Source organism: Mycteria americana, chromosome 2, assembly GCF_035582795.1.
Source record: "Mycteria americana isolate JAX WOST 10 ecotype Jacksonville Zoo and Gardens chromosome 2, USCA_MyAme_1.0, whole genome shotgun sequence".
In the NCBI taxonomy this organism is placed as follows: domain Eukaryota; kingdom Metazoa; phylum Chordata; class Aves; order Ciconiiformes; family Ciconiidae; genus Mycteria; species Mycteria americana.
Window position 1 is genome coordinate 1160055 of NC_134366.1, and position 17972 is coordinate 1178026.

Sequence of the window (17972 nt, forward strand, 5' to 3'; positions counted from 1 at the left end):
GTTGTCTGATCCTGATTTATTGTTCCATCACCAAAATAACTAGTGTTGAAGATCTTTTTGCATAAAGTAGGGGTTTTTTCCCCCCCCCGGAGTAGTCAATGTATATACAACAAGTTTCATCTTTTCCAGGCTCTGGAGATGTACAAAGATGACTGGAACAAAGTCTCCGAGCATGTCGGGAGCCGTACCCAGGATGAGTGCATTCTCCATTTTCTGAGACTTCCGATCGAAGACCCCTATTTGGAGAACTCTGATGCGTCTCTGGGCCCGCTGGCTTACCAGCCCGTACCTTTCAGCCAGTCTGGCAATCCAGTGATGAGTACCGTCGCTTTTCTGGCGTCGGTGGTGGATCCCCGGGTGGCATCAGCCGCAGCAAAGGCTGCGTTAGGTATGAGTTTGCCCCAGCAATTGTTTTCGCCTTGTCTCTACAGCTTTGCTCTCTGTTCGTCTGCTCTTAAAATGGACTGTTTCTAGAATTTCTTCAGGGTAGGTAATAAGTTGTAAAAACAAATTTACATGTATGTAGAAAACAGGTCTACTGATATCCAGTTTTCTGTTTTTACTGAAACTGCTGATTTACAGGCAAGTTAGAAAAGCTCTTAAAGGCCACCGAATGTCTAAAGATGGCTTGCGTTCCCCTTCTGTGCCCATCGACTATTGATAGTGTTTGCAAGTTACTCTGACTGCTGTCATGAACTTAGCTATGGGTAAATGCACAATGCTAAACTTTGAGTTTTCCTGTTTTACTTGGATGAAATTATCTGCTACAGTTAGATGTGTCCTCTAAGAAACTTGATGAAATAGTTCCTTTCACTTCTTTCTTTATTTTTCCATGTAAAAGACAGTTTTATATAATTGGGAAGAGACTCTTTCCTACCACATTTGAGAGAGAAAATTAACTACCTAATGTGAAAAGAAGGAACTTACATATTTGCAAACTCATTTTGTGACAAGATTTACCTGCACGTTGATCTGAGAAAATCATACCTTTTAATTTGCCTTAAAAGCCTCACCATATAACATTTTCTGTGTAATTTTTAACAGAGGAGTTTTCTCGAGTCAGAGAGGAGGTACCACTGGAGCTTGTTGAAGCTCATGTAAAGAAAGTACAGGAAGCAGCAAGAGCCTCTGGGAAGGTGGATCCAACGTACGGACTGGAGAGCAGCTGCATTGCCGGAACAGGTCCAGATGAGCCGGAGAAAATCGGTAGGCTGTCCATCAAAATGCAGACACTTCTGCAGATGAGGTTCCTTAGGCATGTTCTTCTGACGCATAATAAACTGTGAGTTCATCTCCAATGCGAGATGGGAATCGCGGGTAAGGAGAGTGTGACAGGTCCTTCCACCTCTTGCTGCAGGATTATTAACTCTTGACACTGAATTAATGAACTTAGGACCAGCTTTAGTTTTAGAAATTTGGTTTCCTGCTCGGACTACATGGTAATGCCATTGCTTAGGATGCATAGAGTTGAGTGGGCAAAAATACCAGAGCAGAACATTTCATGCCAATTCTGTGGGTATTAGAGTAGTTAGAGGATGCTGCCTTTCTAGCATTATAGTTACGATAAAGCAAATGGAGTTTTATCGGCTCTTTGTGCTGCAGCTGAATCTGTAATGCTGTATCACACCTTTTGGTCACGAGTTTTAATGTAAGTCTTGTACTCGGAGTGCATTGCGAACTGTGGTGGTAGCAGAAGAGGAACTTGTTATTAAATGGTGGACTGGTACGTGGTAATGCCACAGTTCTTGGCTCTGGTTGTCGTACATTACGCTACCGTACTAACAGGCTCTTGTTTCCAAGCTGGGTTTCAATTGAGCTGTTTTCTGTAGTATTCAGCAGATACTCTGGTGTTAAGTCTCTTACCTGAAACTCTGAGAGGTGCAAATTGTTTATTCACTACTATGGAGAGTAAAAGCATATCTTGTGGCAACTCCCTATAAAGTGAAACCACTTTGTGTAACCCTTTCTGTTTAACTCTATTTTCGCTCTCCTTCAACAGTAAAATGAGTAGACACGCACATTTTGCTACGTACCTGCTGACTTTCTCAGACTTTCACCTCTTTAGTTTCTACAGGTCTGCCAGCTCGTCTGTAGATCTTTATTTTTCTCGCCAGCCTTGTTGGCTGCTGTTTCGTTCAGCTTATCGCAAATAATTTTGGTGAATTTAGTGACCGGATATGTAAAAGCACGTATAGCTTTGGGTAAAACTGAACAGAGTGTAATCTAGGTTGACTGGAAGGTTTGATTAAGGCTGTGCTTGCACATCTCATAGTTGACCTGCTGTCACGCCGTCTAGAGACGTGAGCAAGGGGCCAGATTGTGTGATGAGATCGTAAGGGACCTCTGCGTTCCAGTGCTGTTCAGTTACCAACTGCTGGTCATACAGGTGAAGGTGCACATCTATTATTTATCGTACTTCCGTGTCCATTGTAAAACTACACTTCTAAACTAGATTTAAAGGTACCTCTTAACTCAGGAAGCTATTTTTTTAAATAGAAAAGAAGTTAACAGACCACTCAGTGGTTGCATTTTCTGGGTTGCATTTTTCAGTTCTACACTCAGTGGGATAGACTTGGTGTGAGGCAGCTCGGTGCTTTGGGAAGATGTGGAGTATGTGCTGAAAGGGGAACGCTGGCATCTGGAATGTCTGCTTCTCCCCGTTCTGCAGTGGTCTGTTGCGCAAAACCGACAGCAAGCATTGAAGCCCTGTTGAAAGGGCAAGGCTTTGGGCTTTATTTTCAAGTCTACTATAAAACAAATCTAGGTGTTACTCCATTTGGGACTAAGTTTAATTTGATAGTTACTTTAAAATAAGCTCAGTTTAAGTTAAGTTTTTCTTACTGAGGCTTTGTTTCATTTTTCACCCTAGTCATTCTCCAAGTACAGGCTTCACTGTAGTATCTTAAGGACCTTTGTAACACATATGCTGCTTTGAGTCTTAATTCTTAATCCTGCAGCACGACCGTGGAAGTTTACCATTGCTACATCATTGGTGATGTTGCTAGTCTGTAGGTTAGCCCTTTCTCTAGGAGAATTTGCACACAAGTTGCAAATAGAGATTCTGAAGTGCTTGTCATTTAATATGGGGAGTTGGAGAGCAGATGACCATAACGCGATTATTTCTGAATGGGCTGTGTGGTGAGTTCTATAAGTAATACTGTCCTGTTATACTTAATGCGATTTGTATTGGGCTGTGACTAATGGAATAAATTAGGACAACAGCAGATGGTTCTCCCTGGGGGAGCTGCTCGGCAAGACTGAACTGGGTCACTCAACAATCTGCGGTGCCTTCCACCTCCAAAAGAGCTGTGCACTGGAGGGCATGGGGGAATCCATAGCTTGCACTTGCAGAGGTGTGTTTAATACGTTGAAGTATAGAGTTGTGGTGTGCGACTGCTGAAATGGAGCTGTGTTTTTGCATGGCTAGACCTGAAGTTTTATATCTAAATGTCACTATGGAGAACTAAAAATATCTACTTAGGGTTCCATACTATAATTAAAGTTCATCAGTTGTTATATTTTAGAGATAAAATTATATCATAGCTCCATAATAATTTAAAAACTCTTAAAATTGGTGAATTATAGGCAATGTGGAATGCAAAAGGGGAAAATATGACTGGAACAGATAACAGGAGCTTACAATAATATCCAAGAGTCTCCTCTTTTAAGTCTACATTGTTAGTTTTTCTAAAAGATTATGATGGTTGTTTTTAAATTAATATAATAAAGCTTCAGTAGAGTTAAGAGGAGACTCAGGTGGTTCAGATGCTGTGATAAGCATGGTAGACACTGTCCTTTGCTTTCCCAGATAGTGCCTCGCTGTAGGTTACAGAGTACAATCACAGAATCATGGAATTGTTGAGGTTGGAAAAGACCTTTAAGATCATCAAGTCCAACCGTTAACCCAGCGCTGCCAAGCCCACCACTACACCATGTCCCTCAGCACCACGTCCACACGGCTTTTAAATACCTCCAGGGATGGGGACTCCACCACTGCCCTGGGCAGCCTGGTCCAATGCTTGACCACCCTTTCGGTGAAGATATTTTTCCTAATATCCAGTCTAACCCTCCCCTGGTGCAACTGGAGGCCATTTCCTCTCGTCCTGTCACTTGTTACCTGGGAGAAGAGACCGACCCCACCTCTCTACCCCCTCCTTTCAGGCAGTTGTAGAGAGCGATGAGGTCTCCCCTCAGCCTCCTTTTCTCCAGGCTGAACAACCCCAGGTCCCTCAGCCGCTCCCCATCAGCCTTGTGCTCCAGACCCTTCCCCAGCTCCGTTGCCCTTCTCTGGACACGCTCCAGCCCCTCAATGTCTCTCTTGTGGTGAGGGGCCCAACACTGAACACAGCATTCGAGGTGCGGCCTCACCAGTGCCGAGCACAGGGGCACGGTCACTGCCCTGCTCCTGCTGGCCACACTATTGCTGATACAAGCCAGGATGCCGTTGGCTTTCTTGGCCACCTGGGCACACTGCCGGCTCATGTTCAGGCGGCTGTCGACCAACACCCCCAGGTCCTTTTCCTCCGGGCAGCTCTCCAGCCACTCTTCCCCAAGCCTGTAGCGTTGCATGGGGTTGCTGTGGCCCAAGTGCAGGACCCAGCACTGAGCCTTGTTGAACCTCGTACAATTGGCCCCAGCCCATGGATCCAGCCTGCCCAGATCCCTCTGCAGAGCCTTCCTCCTCTCCAGCAGATCAACACCCAACTTGGTGTCATCTGCAAACTTACTGAGGGCGCACGTGATCCCTTCGTCCAGATCATTGATAAAGATATTAAACAGGACTGGCCCCAACACAGAGCCCTGGGGACACCACTTGTGACTGGCCGCCAACTGGAGTAAACTCCATTCACCACAGCTCTTTGGGCCCGGCCATCCAGCCAGTTCTTTACCCAGCGAAGCGTATGCCCGTCCAAGCCATGAGCGGCCCGTTTCTCCAGAAGAACGTTGTGGGAAACAGTGTCAAAGGCTTTACTAAGGTCTAGGTAGACAACATCCACAGCCTTCCCCTCATCCAGTTGAGCGGGTCACCTTGTCACAGAAGGAGATCAGGTTAGTCAAGCGGGACATGCCTTTCCTAAACCCATGCTGGCTAGGCCTGATCACCTGGTTGTCCTGAACGTGCTGCGTGATGGCACTCAAGATGATCTGCTCCGTAAGCTTCCCCAGCACCGAGGTCAGGCTGACAGCCCTGTAGTTCCCCGGATCCTCCTTCCAGCCCTTCTTGTAGATGGGCGTCACATTGGCTAATCTCCAGTCAACTGGGACCTCCCCGGTGAGCCAGGACTGTGGGTAAAGGATTGAGAGTGGCTTGGTGAGCACTTCCACCAGCTCCCTCAGTACCCTTGGGTGGATCCCATCCGGCCCCATAGACTTGTGTGTGTCTAAGTGGTGCAGCAGGTCTCTAACCATCTCCCCTTGGATTATGGGGCTTCATTCTGCTCCCCGTCCCTGTCTTCCAGCTCAGGGGGCTGGGTACCCCGAGAACAACTGGTCTTACACTAAAGACTGAGGCAAAGAAGGCATTGAGTACCTCAGCCTTTGCCTCAGCCTTTGTCACCATGTTGCCCCCCATGTCCAGTAAAGGACGGAGATTCTCCGTAGCCCTCCTTTTGTTCCTAAGGTATTTATAGAAACTCTTTTTATTGTCTTTTACAGCAGTAGCCAGATTAAGTTCCAGTTGGGCTTTGGCCCTTCTAATTTTCTCCCTGCATAACCTCACAACATCCTTATAGTCCTCCTGAGTTGCCTGCCCCTTCTTCCAAAGGTCATAAACTCTCCTTTTTTTCCTGAGTTCCAGCCGAAGCTCTCTGTTTAGCCAGGCCGGTCTTCTTCCCTGCCGGCTTGTCTTTCGGCACATGGGGACGGCCTGCTCCTGCGCCTTTAAGATTTCCTTCTTGAAGAACGTCCAGCCTTCCTGGACTCCATTGCCCTTCAGGACTGCCTCCCAAGGGACTCTGTCAACCCATCTCCTAAACAGGCCAAAGTCTACTTCCTGGAAGGCCAAGGTAGCAGTTCTGCTGATCCACCTCCTTACTTCTCCAGGAATCAAAAACTAGCATTTTGCGATAGCTATGCCCAAGATGGCCTCCAGCTGTCACATCACCCACAAGTCCTTCTCTGTTCACAAACAACAGACCCAGCAGGTGCCTTCCCTGGTTGGCTCACCCACCAGCTGTGTCAGGAAGTTATCTTCCGCACACTCCAGGAACCTCCTAGACTCTTTCCTCTCTGCTGTATTGTATTTCCAGCAGACATCTGGTAAGTTGAAGTCCCCCACAAGAACAAGGGGGACTTCTCCCAACTGCTCATAGAGTATTTCGTCTGCCTCTTCGTCCTTGTTGGGTGGTCTTTAACAGACTCCCACCATGATGTCTGCCTTGCTGGCCTTCCCCCTGATTCTTACCCATAAACACTGCACCCTGTCGTCACTGTCATTAAGCTCTAGACAATCAAAACACTCCCTAACATACAGGGCTACCCCACTGCCTCTCCTTCCTTGCCCATCCCTTCTGAAGAGTTTCTGGCCATCCATTGCAGCACTCCAGTTGGGCGAGTCATCCCACCATGTTTCCGTGATGGCAACTATATCATAGTTTTCCTGCTGCACAGTGGCTTCCAGCTCCTCCTGTTTGTTGCCCATGCTGCGTGCGTTGGTGTAGATGCGCTTCAGTTGGGCTACTGATCCCGCCACCTTTTTTGGGGGAAGAAGCCCTGATTCCTACGGGACCATTCTCAGGCGCTGCCATGGTTTCTAACACGTCCATAACCCCTGTGTCTTTCCTGCTACGTGGATCTCCATCCCCTACCTCCACAGAGGCGGCAGACCAAAGGACCTTGCTAGCACACCGTCCCTCAAAAACTGGCATGCCACCCTCAGGCTTATCTCTAGCAAGCCTGGTTTTATCCCTTTCCCCCTTCTAATCTAGTTTAAAGCTCTTTCAATGAGCCCTGCTAACTCCTGTGCAAAGATCCTCTTTCCCCTTTGAGACAGGCGTACCCCATCTGTCGCCAGCGTGGCTGGTGTCGTGTAGACCAACCCATGATCAAAAAAACCCCAAAATTCTGCTGGTGACAGTAGGCTTGGAGCCAGGTATTGATCTGCTGGCTCTTCATGTTTCTTCCCTCATCATTCCCTGCAACTGGAAGGGTAGAGGAGAGGACTACTCGTGCTCCTGATCCCTTAACCAGTTGTCCCGAGGCCCTGAAGTCTGTCTTGATCGCCCTCGGACTTCTAGTTGCAACTTCATCGCTGCCTACCTGAACAATGAATAATGGGTAATAATCTGAGGGCCGTACCAGGGCAGGAAGTTTTCTCTTCACGTCTTTTACCCGGGACGCAGGGAGGCACCAGACTTCCCTAAGAAGTGGGTCGGGTCTACATACCGGGCATACAATAGATGAAGATGCTCTGCATGTGTTTTAGTAAAAACGAATAGAGGAGAGCAGGTGAGGGATCCTAGCTCTTTAGGCTAGTGATTAAGCTCCAGAGAAGGGAAATATTCAATATGCCTGTGGTACTTAGTAGTTCCAGTTAAGTCTTCGCTGAGTATGTGCGCTTTCTTAATGCCTTTCCAAAGGTGATTAACTGTGCTGACTGCATATATGTGCACTGAACGAGGCACGAGGCAGTCTCTGAAGTGCCCGTGTTGGAGGCAGTTACTTGTGCATTTTAGGTCTTATTCGAACAAGTATTTCACTGAAAGTATTTCCGCTGACACAAGTGTATGGATGTTTCAAGCTGTAGCTCATCTGTGACAGTAGGCACTGAGGGAATGGTGGTCTGATTTACTGTCTCCGCTACAACTGTAAGCGATTTAAATGGCTGATTAAATTTAACATTTTGTGGATGATTTTCTATCATTCTCAAATACTAGGAAGCTACACACAAGTATACGTACACGGGAGAAGTTATTTTACTTCATTTTTAGCAGGGTGATTTCTCTTGTGGTCTCCAGGGTGTGCTTTAACTCTGAAATTATGCAAGCGTTGCTAAAATGAACAGACTCCGAGTACTTCATTCGCTTTGCGTGTATCCGGGTGCCTGTGAGCTAGCTCTGCGCCGCTGGAGGATTGAGCCCATCAGTCCTCTCGTGATGGACTCGGGCGGCTCGCACGAAAGCCGCGGCAGCTCTCCGAACTCTCCGCCCGCCTTCGTGGAAGCCCCCCGGTTGTTGTGCTGTAGCCTACGGGCTGCGTGAAGCAGAAGCAGGGGAAGCTCTGGGGGCTGTGGGGTCCTGACTTACCGTGGAAAATGTAAATTATGGTTTAGATAATAGCGGGATTATCATATTCAGATGCAGGATTTTTCCCATAACTATAGTATATTTCCTCTCAATTAAATATTAATATTCAAGCCTGACTTTTGACAGGCTGTGTGTGTTGCCTTAGTGAAAACAAAGGAGACTAGGATGTCTTGAGGGCATCTTTAAGCTATTTGCTGAGCTGAAGCTCACCCTAGTGATTCTGTGCATTTATATGTGGGGTTTTGCTTATTGTTCTTCCGATGACAATGGAGGTTACGTATCTGCTTACACTGCAAGTGTCTGTCTGCTGGTAATGCAGTAAATTCTTACTGTGGAAATACTTTCTAGTTTTACTTGTTGACCTAAAGTCAATTTAACTTCCCTGTAAAGTCACTGGGCTTTGTCAGAAGTCAGTTAGAAGTTCTTCATGTATTAGAAAACGAGGCTCCGTGTTCCTGAAGATAACAAGCAAAGCAGACCAAGCTTCCATAGAGACAGGAAATATTTGCTGCTTCAGGTTTGAAGAGGGGCATGGAGAGGCGATGTTTCCTGGTCTGCAAGTGGTTTCTCCCTCTTGAAAGATGTCTTGCGGTGTCTCACGACCATCTGCCTCTTGCCGATTTAAGAAATAGCATTAATTTGATTCCCCACAGCCTGCAAGGTATAATACCAAACCTGCTGAAGAGGGTTAAAGAGCATCATTGGTGCCATGTAAAAGGGATTGCGGGCTGTTTCTCATTAAAGCTAAGTCCTCCCCTTTTGTAACAGGGACATGTGTCTCCAATTAATCAATTCCTGTTTGCATTGTCAGTTATGTATTTTCATTAACCTCATTAGATCATACAGGAAAATCAGTACGGTCGTGTTTGTGTCCAGCTGAAAGGCAGGACACTTCTGTCACTCACATGCGGAGAGTCAGGAATGTTTTGGGTTTTTTCTGATCCTTTCATATTTGAATTAAAGATTAATTTTTATGGGACTCTTAATTGTTTTGAGGTACTCTCAGTAGCCTGTAATTTAGAAGCAAAAACCTGCTTCAACCCAGGTAAACTTATTTAACCCCCAAACTAATAATTGATAGCTTCCATTTTCTTTTTCCTTACACAGGTAGTATTTCAGCGTGGTCCCCTCGATGTACACAGTGCGGAATGGCTCATGCCAGTGGGAACTGCAGAGGCATGGCACTGTCACTGCAAATAAGGGCTTAGTAACTAATACAAGAAAACAGTTTTCAAAAACCATTGACTACAACCTGCCTACAGTTGTCATCCTAATTTTAAAATGACACTTATTATTACAGCCAGGACTAGAAAACCGAAGTTAAATCAGGATGTTCACAATAATCTTACTGTCACAAATGCATACCTTCTGACTCTCTTTGTAGCTGAATGTGTCCCTAAGTAGTATAAAAGAACACTTTGTTTTGGAAAGTGTCTGTCGCGTATTATGACGCAAGGGAGAGTCCAAGGGCAGTTTTCCTTACTGTGAGATGCTCTATGTGCTTTTTTTTCTTTGAGAAAATTTTCTCTAAAGGGTGGGTGGGAAGGAATTTGTCTTTCTGGGGTGTCCTGTTTGCCTTGGAACCTCCTCCGCAGCAGTAGTCCCTTCACAACTCTTACCGTGGTCTACAGATTTGCCCGGAGAAAGTTATGGATGCCCCATCATTGGAAGTGTTCAAGGTCAGGTTGGACGGGGCTTTTAGCCACCTGATCTAGCAGAAGGTGGCCCTGCCTGTGGCAGGGGGGTTGGACTTGGATGATCTTTAAAGGTTCCTTCCAACCTAAACCTTTCTATGAAATAAAAAAGGAATATTTAATAAAACTTGCCCCGATACTTGCAGAGCATTAATAGCAAACACTTAGAATCTGTGATAATGCTTGATGTGTAGCACATTGTAAACCTACACAAACTCATCCTGCGCTCGTGTCTTCAGCTGCCGCAGCGACTCACGCGTTGCTGGCTGCTGCCTTTCTGAAAAACTTTACCTTAAGATGGGAGACCTTGAAATGCATTGTAACCGGAAAACAAAACCCAATTGAAAATTGAGTTTAGCCTGGAAAGGGAGTTCGGTCTTACCGAAAAGACACAAGAACAAACTGACTTTTTGGGTAGAGGAGGAGAGTTTGTGTCTTAGAGGGCTTTCTCTTATGGCATTCTTAGGGGCAGCTTACATGAGCGAAAGCTGTAAGGCAATAATCGAACGTGATTCAGGATCTAGCAAGGAGTATTGTCACCTGTGAAGTTTGCGTTCCTGAGCAAATGATGTGCAATTGCGTGACAAGAACTTTCTAGGGAATTTTTCCCCCTCCCTTGGAGTATAAAGGTGAAGCTGCGGGTTTCTGTGGGTACTCCTTTGGACTAGGAGCCTTCAAGAGATGAGATGATAGCCCAATGGTCAAGATGCTTGCTGCTGGTGTGGGATGCTGAGACTTGAGTCTCTGCTCAGGCTGATTCTAGACTGGAGAACCCGAGCTCCAGGTTCTTGTCTTCCAGAAGACTGAAAAAATTATCAAGTCACGATCTTTTAAGAGACAGAAGCCTCCCCATTTTGACTTAAAGTTGTCCATGGACTAGAGCTTTTCTTTCACTCTGACTTGGAGTTTTGTAGGAAGCAGAACTTCAGAACTGCTTCACTTCTCCCTGTGGTTAAGTTTTGGGTTGTTTGTACAAAATTATAGGCTTTTTTCTTTCAATTACACTGTATCCCAATACTAGGAATCTTGAAGTTCTTGGTGTTTGGGTTAAGCTGCACCAGAATGAAACCTTGTGTATTCCTGTGCAGTATTTTCAGAGTTTGAGCTCATGATCTTCCTTCCACTCTACCAACCCAAGCACACTTGGAGCGTTCTGCACTTTGTCTCCACTTTTTTTTCTAAAGGAGAGAATAAAGCTTTCTTTGTAAAGCTTTCTCTTTCATTTACTAGGAGGAATGACACTTTTAAGCCTAGTTTGGAGCTCTGCTTCTAGGCTTGAAATAGCTGTCTGACAAAATCTAATCTAGATTTTCCCTGTGATGTTATTAGGTCACTAAATCCTAACTCTGAGATAAAATTTCTGAGGAAGTATGTCCCCAGTCTCCATAAATTGTACTTTTGAATTTTTTTTTTCCTTCCTCATTTTGGTCTCACTTGTCTACCAGTTAGGCTGTTATCTAGTCGTCTGCTGTGGATGCTGAAGTTAGATGGTGTGATGACTGGTCAGCTGCCACCCAAAAAGCAATCTGTAACACAAGGGCGCCTGGCTCTGTTTTGGCAGAACTCTTCAGATACCTCTGTGATAGCTATTTGAATGCCAAACAGACAGTAAATAAGAGGTTACAGGCTTGAAGAGCTCAATCTAGTCAGCCAAAAAACCAAAATGAGCAATAGCAGGAAGCACGTAGTTGTGTGTTGAAGCTCAGGTTTTTTTCACGCCTGGTGGCAGGGCACTCTGAAGGTGCTTGTGGTCAAGGTCAGGTTTTTATGGGTGTCTGGCAAACTTGTTTTGGGTTCCAAATATGAAGGAGTAAGAGGCAGCGGGTGCTGTCCAGACCCACACATCCCACGGCAGTGAGAACACCCTCCAAGTATCGAAATAGTTCATATTATATACTTGTAGCTTCTTATGAATATTTCCCAAATGATTTGTACTCTTCTGTTTTGACCTCTGGGGAGAGGAAGACTTCTTTGGTCAGACACTAGATGGAGATTTTTGATGACCAATTCAGAACCGGAGGCTGCAGTGATGTAGGTGAGCTGCCTCTGAGCACGTGCCTGGCATGCTGCTTCTGTTTTTCCTTAAGGAAGTACTTCATTACTCCAGTATGGGAGCCTTGTCTTGGAGCCAGTCTTAGCAGGTCTTGTACGATTCCTCTGAAGATTGAGATCATGGTGTAAGGCTGAGGCTCTACCTCCTGGAGCAGTCCAGGAAATTGTTCGTGCCCAGAGAACCCAACTGGTGGTTTTATGGAGAGCCCTGCACATCTTAACAACATCTGTCAGCAAGACCTGAAGCCACCGGGGAGAAGTAAGAGCTCACCCACTGCTGTTATCTTTTTCAGCATTAGCACTGAAGGTGCAACTCAGCTCTGGTTTTTCAGAGCATCTTGGAAAGCGTGCTTTTTGAAAAGCTGGGAGTTGAGCAGTTGTTGCCCTCTGTTGTCCTGAGTTGTCCTCTGACAACACTGTCAGTAGGTGTGTTCATTCTGCCTCAGCTCTGTCTCATGTGTTTGGATGGCTGTATTTTGGATGCAGAGGAAACTCAGAGTTTGCAGCTGGTAATTTATGTGCTTTTCTTGCTTTATATCTAACCGACAACCAGCTCTTGTGCTCAAATGTGATTCATATCTTGTTTAGCACCTAACTAGGCAGCTGCAGTTGGGCTCTTGAGGAGCTGCAATAGAGCTTCTTTCAGTGAGAAGGTGAAGAAAGCGTTAGGGTTTAACTTGGATCGTTTCACTGATCCACTCTTCAGTACAAACCCACAAGTATTGGTATCATTACAGCTGAGGAAGAAGCAAGAGAATGAAGGATCAAGGTCTGAGTGAGAGCACTGTCCAGGAACATCTAACATAAGACTACACCTTTTGGGCCAGTTACTTTGATATAAACGTCATCGTTCAATTCAGACTCAAACTTTTGTTTTGAATGTGTTTCTGAGGGCTTGGATACAATTTCAGAGTGCTTTTGGGAGAAATGTGTTTGGAGGAACAGCACAAAGAGCCATAAAGGACTGGAGAACCAGTTGGTCGTCATGTTTATGTAGAGCAGCAGGTACCAAGGGTGTGAAACGGGGCTTCAGTGTGCAGGGTTTCACATCAAACCAGTGCGGAGGATAACTGCTCGCTGCCTTGAACTCTGCTAGGTTTCGGGGCCAGAAATAACGAGAGATCCTTGGCGTTTAAGAACAGTGTCAGTGCTTTAACAAATTTGCTACTGCTTAATGTTACTCTGGTGCTGAATAATTATTCTGAAGTCTGCTTTGGAGAATTCTGGTATTTACACCACCTGCAAAATGGAATTTAAATCTTCAGCTGACCTGCAATGCATGGCAATGCCTCTGGGTAGACCTTTCATCAAAAGCAGCTCGGGGGGTCTTGCGCTAAGGAGGAATTACAAGTCTGGCAGCACCATAATTGAGGTTAATCACGTAACTGACAACCATCTACAGAAACAAATTGGATGTATTGGGAAAAACATTTTATAATACTGTGACTTACCAGTGGGAATTGCTGTATGACTTGAATACTGCAGAACTGTGCATTGAACTGTCCTTTATGTAGCTAAAATTGATAGCTTTGGTGGTTTCTCTCTACACGGGTAAACTGGGGGTTTCAGCAGAGCATGGATAATTTAATGTTTTGTCCTGCTTGTTGGACTGAAAAGAAAAACCAGTTACATTTAAATTTGCAAGTAAACTTGATTTTTAAACTAAAATGACTGTAATAGACTCTTGATCTTCTAGGAGTTTAGTGTTGTGGCTTTCTTGAAACCACTGTTAGTAGAGAACAGGAAACTTTAGTTAACCCTGAAATAAATGTTGAGTATGGTAAATGGGTGTTATGGCAGTTCTAAATACTTTACTTATTTGTTTTCTCAGATGGAGCTGAAGAAGAAAAGATGGAAACAGAGACAGATGGGCAACAGTCTGAGAAGGTAAGCTTGGCTCAGTACACTGGTTCTGAAAAGATAGTTCTGATGCTTATGAACCTGAATTATTATATATTATGCCTTACACCTTGCCTTCTATAAGGTAGACGGTAGTGTGCTGGTCAGTGTGCGTGTCCACAGGGAACAGTTTTTAGTCTCCATAGTGCTTCATTTTCTTGAGTTGATTAGTCTCAAGTCATACAGAGACATTTCTTTTGCTGGGCAAACAACAGGAATGAGATGTCGGTGTGTTGTTTTCTGGTCCTCAGAAACAAAGGTTGGGACTGGGAGGCAACGTAAAATGGGCAATATCAAACTAATTATAGAGACTTAAGCTGCAGAAGGACATTGGTATGTTATGGTTCATGACTGGTAGTGCTCTAAAGCAAGCATCACTTTGAAGTCTTGCCCTAGAAAAGTTTGTCTTGTGACAAATTGCCTTCCCAGAGTTGAACGCAGCTTTCAGCTCTGACAAGATCAGAGATCTCGGGGCTTTCCAGGAAACGGGTGAGTTGTGTGGAGCTGAACAGAGAACCTGAATGAAACTATTGCCCCGGCTGCATCACAGCTCTCCAGTGACAACGCGAGTTACGGAACTGTTCGGTCTGCACAATCACGGGCAGCTTAGTGGATGTGGGAGGATGAGATCTGGCTGACTAAATGAAGGTGCCCATAGCTGAGCTGGTCAATAAAACTCCTCATTGCAAGAAGTCCTGGCTAACTCTTGGTTATAGGTGTGTGTATTGTGGACTTGTGATGTCGGGTATGATGCATCCTGCCCATAAAGATCAGATATTTAGAAATTAATTCCTTCAACCTGTTGATAGTGCCTGCAAGAATGCAGTTGTTTGGGGTGTTTTTTATAACCCCATGTCTACAAACGCAGTGCTTCTTTTCAGGTAGTCTACAATAATGGCACTGGCTGTGATTGTTTCAGACCTAAACTTGAATGAAACTAATACCCTGGAATTAGAACATCGCTCTGCTAAATAAATGGTAGTAGGCACTTACTGAGTACAGCAACGGGTGATATTTCTGTATCGCCTGCTTTATCAAATGAATGGGATATAACTAACCTAATGGCTGCTGCATATAGACTTGATGTTACTTCTCACTCTGTCTTCAGGTAGTTCTTTTGCTGCCTTTCTGATCAATAGTCAGGTACACTTAGGTAGGTGTAAGTGTAGAAGACTTGGTCAGAGCTTGAAAAGATGCATTGTTCTGTAGAGCAGAATAAATGAGAAACATACAGCTTGGGTTGGAGTGTTTTCAAGGGGAAAACGATGCCGCCAGTCATAAGCATGAAGCTGGTGCTGATTTCATTAATACTAAGTTAAGGCACTGAGTTTTCAACAAGAAATAGTTTTGTTTTACTTCCATCTTGCAAATGTTGCTTTCTTCCACCAATTCCTGGCCAGAAGCACCCTCCTGTGACGTGTAATTCAGTTGTAGCATTTATTGCCACAGGATGCTGTTGTGACCGTAAGTTCTGCAGAATTTGGAGAACTGTGTAATTGTTATTTGAATACTGTATAATTACATACTGGAATACAATAATTTGAATACTGTGTAAATTGTTAACACGACAGACACTGGAAAGGATAGAAAACTTATGCACAAACTACTGGAATAAATGGGGGCAGCACGAGGCAGGGGCAAAACATGTTCTTATGTCATCTTAGTTCAGGATTTCTTGTACCTTCGGATGAGACTTGGTCTGGGTTACTGAATCTGATAGACTTCCGTCCAGTACAGCAATTACTTTGTTTATTCAGATTTTGGATACGCTTGTCAAAATGGGCTTAAGTGTAGCAGTCAACCTTTAAAATTTCATCTCTTCCTTTATGACAGTGAATTAATTTGAAAGCTATAAACGAAGTTAACAGTGAACGTCTTCTATAGCTCTCATTCTTCAAACAATCTTTCACCCCATTTAGGTTGAAAACAAAGCAGAGAGTGAAATTGAGGAAGGCGATAAAGTACAAGAAGGAGAAAATGAGAGAAATCCAGAAAAAGAGCAAGACAGCGAAGTGACTGCAGACACCAAGCCAGGTAATGGTTCCCAGCTGTTCCTCAAGCTGTGTTAGCTTTAATAGCCTTCCTCTAAAGTGCCTGGAATAGACTATAAACTCAACTGTGGCAGAAATATTTCCTCTTGCACATCAGGCTGCTTCATGGTTCAGTAGTAAATATTCTAGTTTAATTTCACTGCAAAGCTTAGGCACTAAATTCTTTCTTGAACTCATTTTAGACCTCAGCTGAGCTTTCTGTCATTGTGTGTAGTGACTGGGTGAAGAAATTACAGTAGCAAAGTGCGTGTAGGTCATCTAAATTATTTTATTTTGCCTGTATTGCACACCATTTGATCATTCTTGATGCAAAGAAATGGGACTGCTCACTTCTACCCTTAGAACTTAATACCTTAGCTCAGTTTCCCTGTGAAGTGATGCAGAGCCTTTATTTAGACAAGCTGAGGTGTACTAGGGTTTTTTTCTACATAAGACATTATTCTTCTTATTTATTTTTAACGTTTTCCCCTTGTACCACACACATACCGTTTTTTTCCTGGAACTTACTCTCAGTATTTTAGCACCAGGTAGAACAAGAAACATTTGGGTTTGATGTAATAATGGAGTTGATTTGGAAATGCAGCTGAAATTGTTCTTATGAGAGTAAGCTGATGGCAGAAGATGAATTGACAGGATGGAAACTAAAAGCATTTAAAGTTGCCCTATTTGTTGGATCAGATCCTCTTAGACTAGAATTGTTCCCCTGTCAGCATTTGGACGAGTAGCGGTACTATAACATAGGAACGTGATAGTGTGTGGATGAATTAATTTGTTTGACTAATAGCAGCGTGCGTAGTGCAATTCCTGTCCTGACGCGAACCTGTTAACAAGGGGAGAATGCACGTAACAGACGTGGTGGTAAATCTCTTTCAGAAGAAAAGGAGGCAGAAGAGAACAAGGAGAACGTTGATGCAAGCAAAGACAAAGAAAACGAGGCTGGGAAGAAGAAAGTGGAACATGAAATCTCGGAAGGAAACGTAGCTACAGCTGCAGCTGCTGCCCTTGCCTCAGCTGCCACCAAAGCAAAGGTTTGTTTTATACGAATATCCATTGGCTTGGTTTCCAGTTCACATTAGAACTCTTCTTAAAATGGTCCTTTGTTCCAGATCTGTGCAGTTTCATGTTCTAATCTTTAATACCTTGAAGGAGCACAAGTGCCATCTTCAGTTTCTTCTGCTTGAACTCCAAAGTGAAATAGTGTACAATTTAACTTAGGCAGCTACTCTTATGATGATGAAGTCGATGAACATCCCTAAGAAACAGCCCCCAAAAGTGCTTGTCATTTTTGGGAAGACTTTTCCCTGCTCAGTAGGTCTGGCTGTAATGCTAAGGACGTAGTGCTGGGTGATAAAACCCATACGTTGCCTTTTTTGCTGTGCCACCGGCTGTTCTGTGGATGTCACACAGGCCTTCCGTGCTTGGACTCTTTGTCTGTAAAAGCAACGTGATGTTCAATTCTAGCATTACAATTTTTTATAGACAACTTAATGATTTTTGTGTTAAGGGGTACTGTGTGTCTGTTAAAAGCACGTTCTGGTCTTTCTATCGTTAAACTTTTGTTTGTCTGTAGTCTGTTAATGAGCCGTGGTTTGAATCAGTGCCCTATCTAATAGCTTTTCTTCACCCTGTAATTACTGATTGCATGTTGTCTTTCATTTTCTTTTTGCAGGAACCAGACCGCCTTTGCTTCTTTCAAAATCTTTTTTCAAAATCTGTTTTCTCTTTACATATTTTTTTGGATTCAAGTTGTAGTTTGGGTTTCTTAATTGCTCTTGGATTCAGTGCCGTGTTCCATGTCACCTACTTTATAGATACCAACAGCAAAGCATGGGTGGTTATTTCCTGATGGATTTCCAGGACATAATGGTGGACATAATGAGGTGTTGCCTGTGTCATACTGACTCTTCCAGTCTTGATCTTTGACTCTTAAAACTTCACACTTTTTTCCCAGCTGCATCATATAGACTGAGGATAGTGTGATGATAGGTGGTGTCATGATGATACAGCCCCTCCCTTATGAACCCATGGGATTT

The 17972-nt window shown here is 44.2% G+C and overlaps 1 protein-coding gene across 1 annotated transcript in view; it reads left to right on the forward strand.

Annotated features, from left to right (window-relative positions):
* The window catches only part of SMARCC1 (SWI/SNF related BAF chromatin remodeling complex subunit C1), a 96863-nt gene that overhangs the window by 53062 nt on the left and 25829 nt on the right, over positions 1-17972 (forward strand). Inside the window, exons 20-24 of the mRNA XM_075492165.1 lie at positions 130-388; positions 1045-1206; positions 13821-13876; positions 15808-15922; positions 16813-16967. Of these exons, the coding sequence (XP_075348280.1) occupies positions 130-388; positions 1045-1206; positions 13821-13876; positions 15808-15922; positions 16813-16967 (747 nt within the window). The remainder of the gene's footprint in view (positions 1-129; positions 389-1044; positions 1207-13820; positions 13877-15807; positions 15923-16812; positions 16968-17972) is intronic.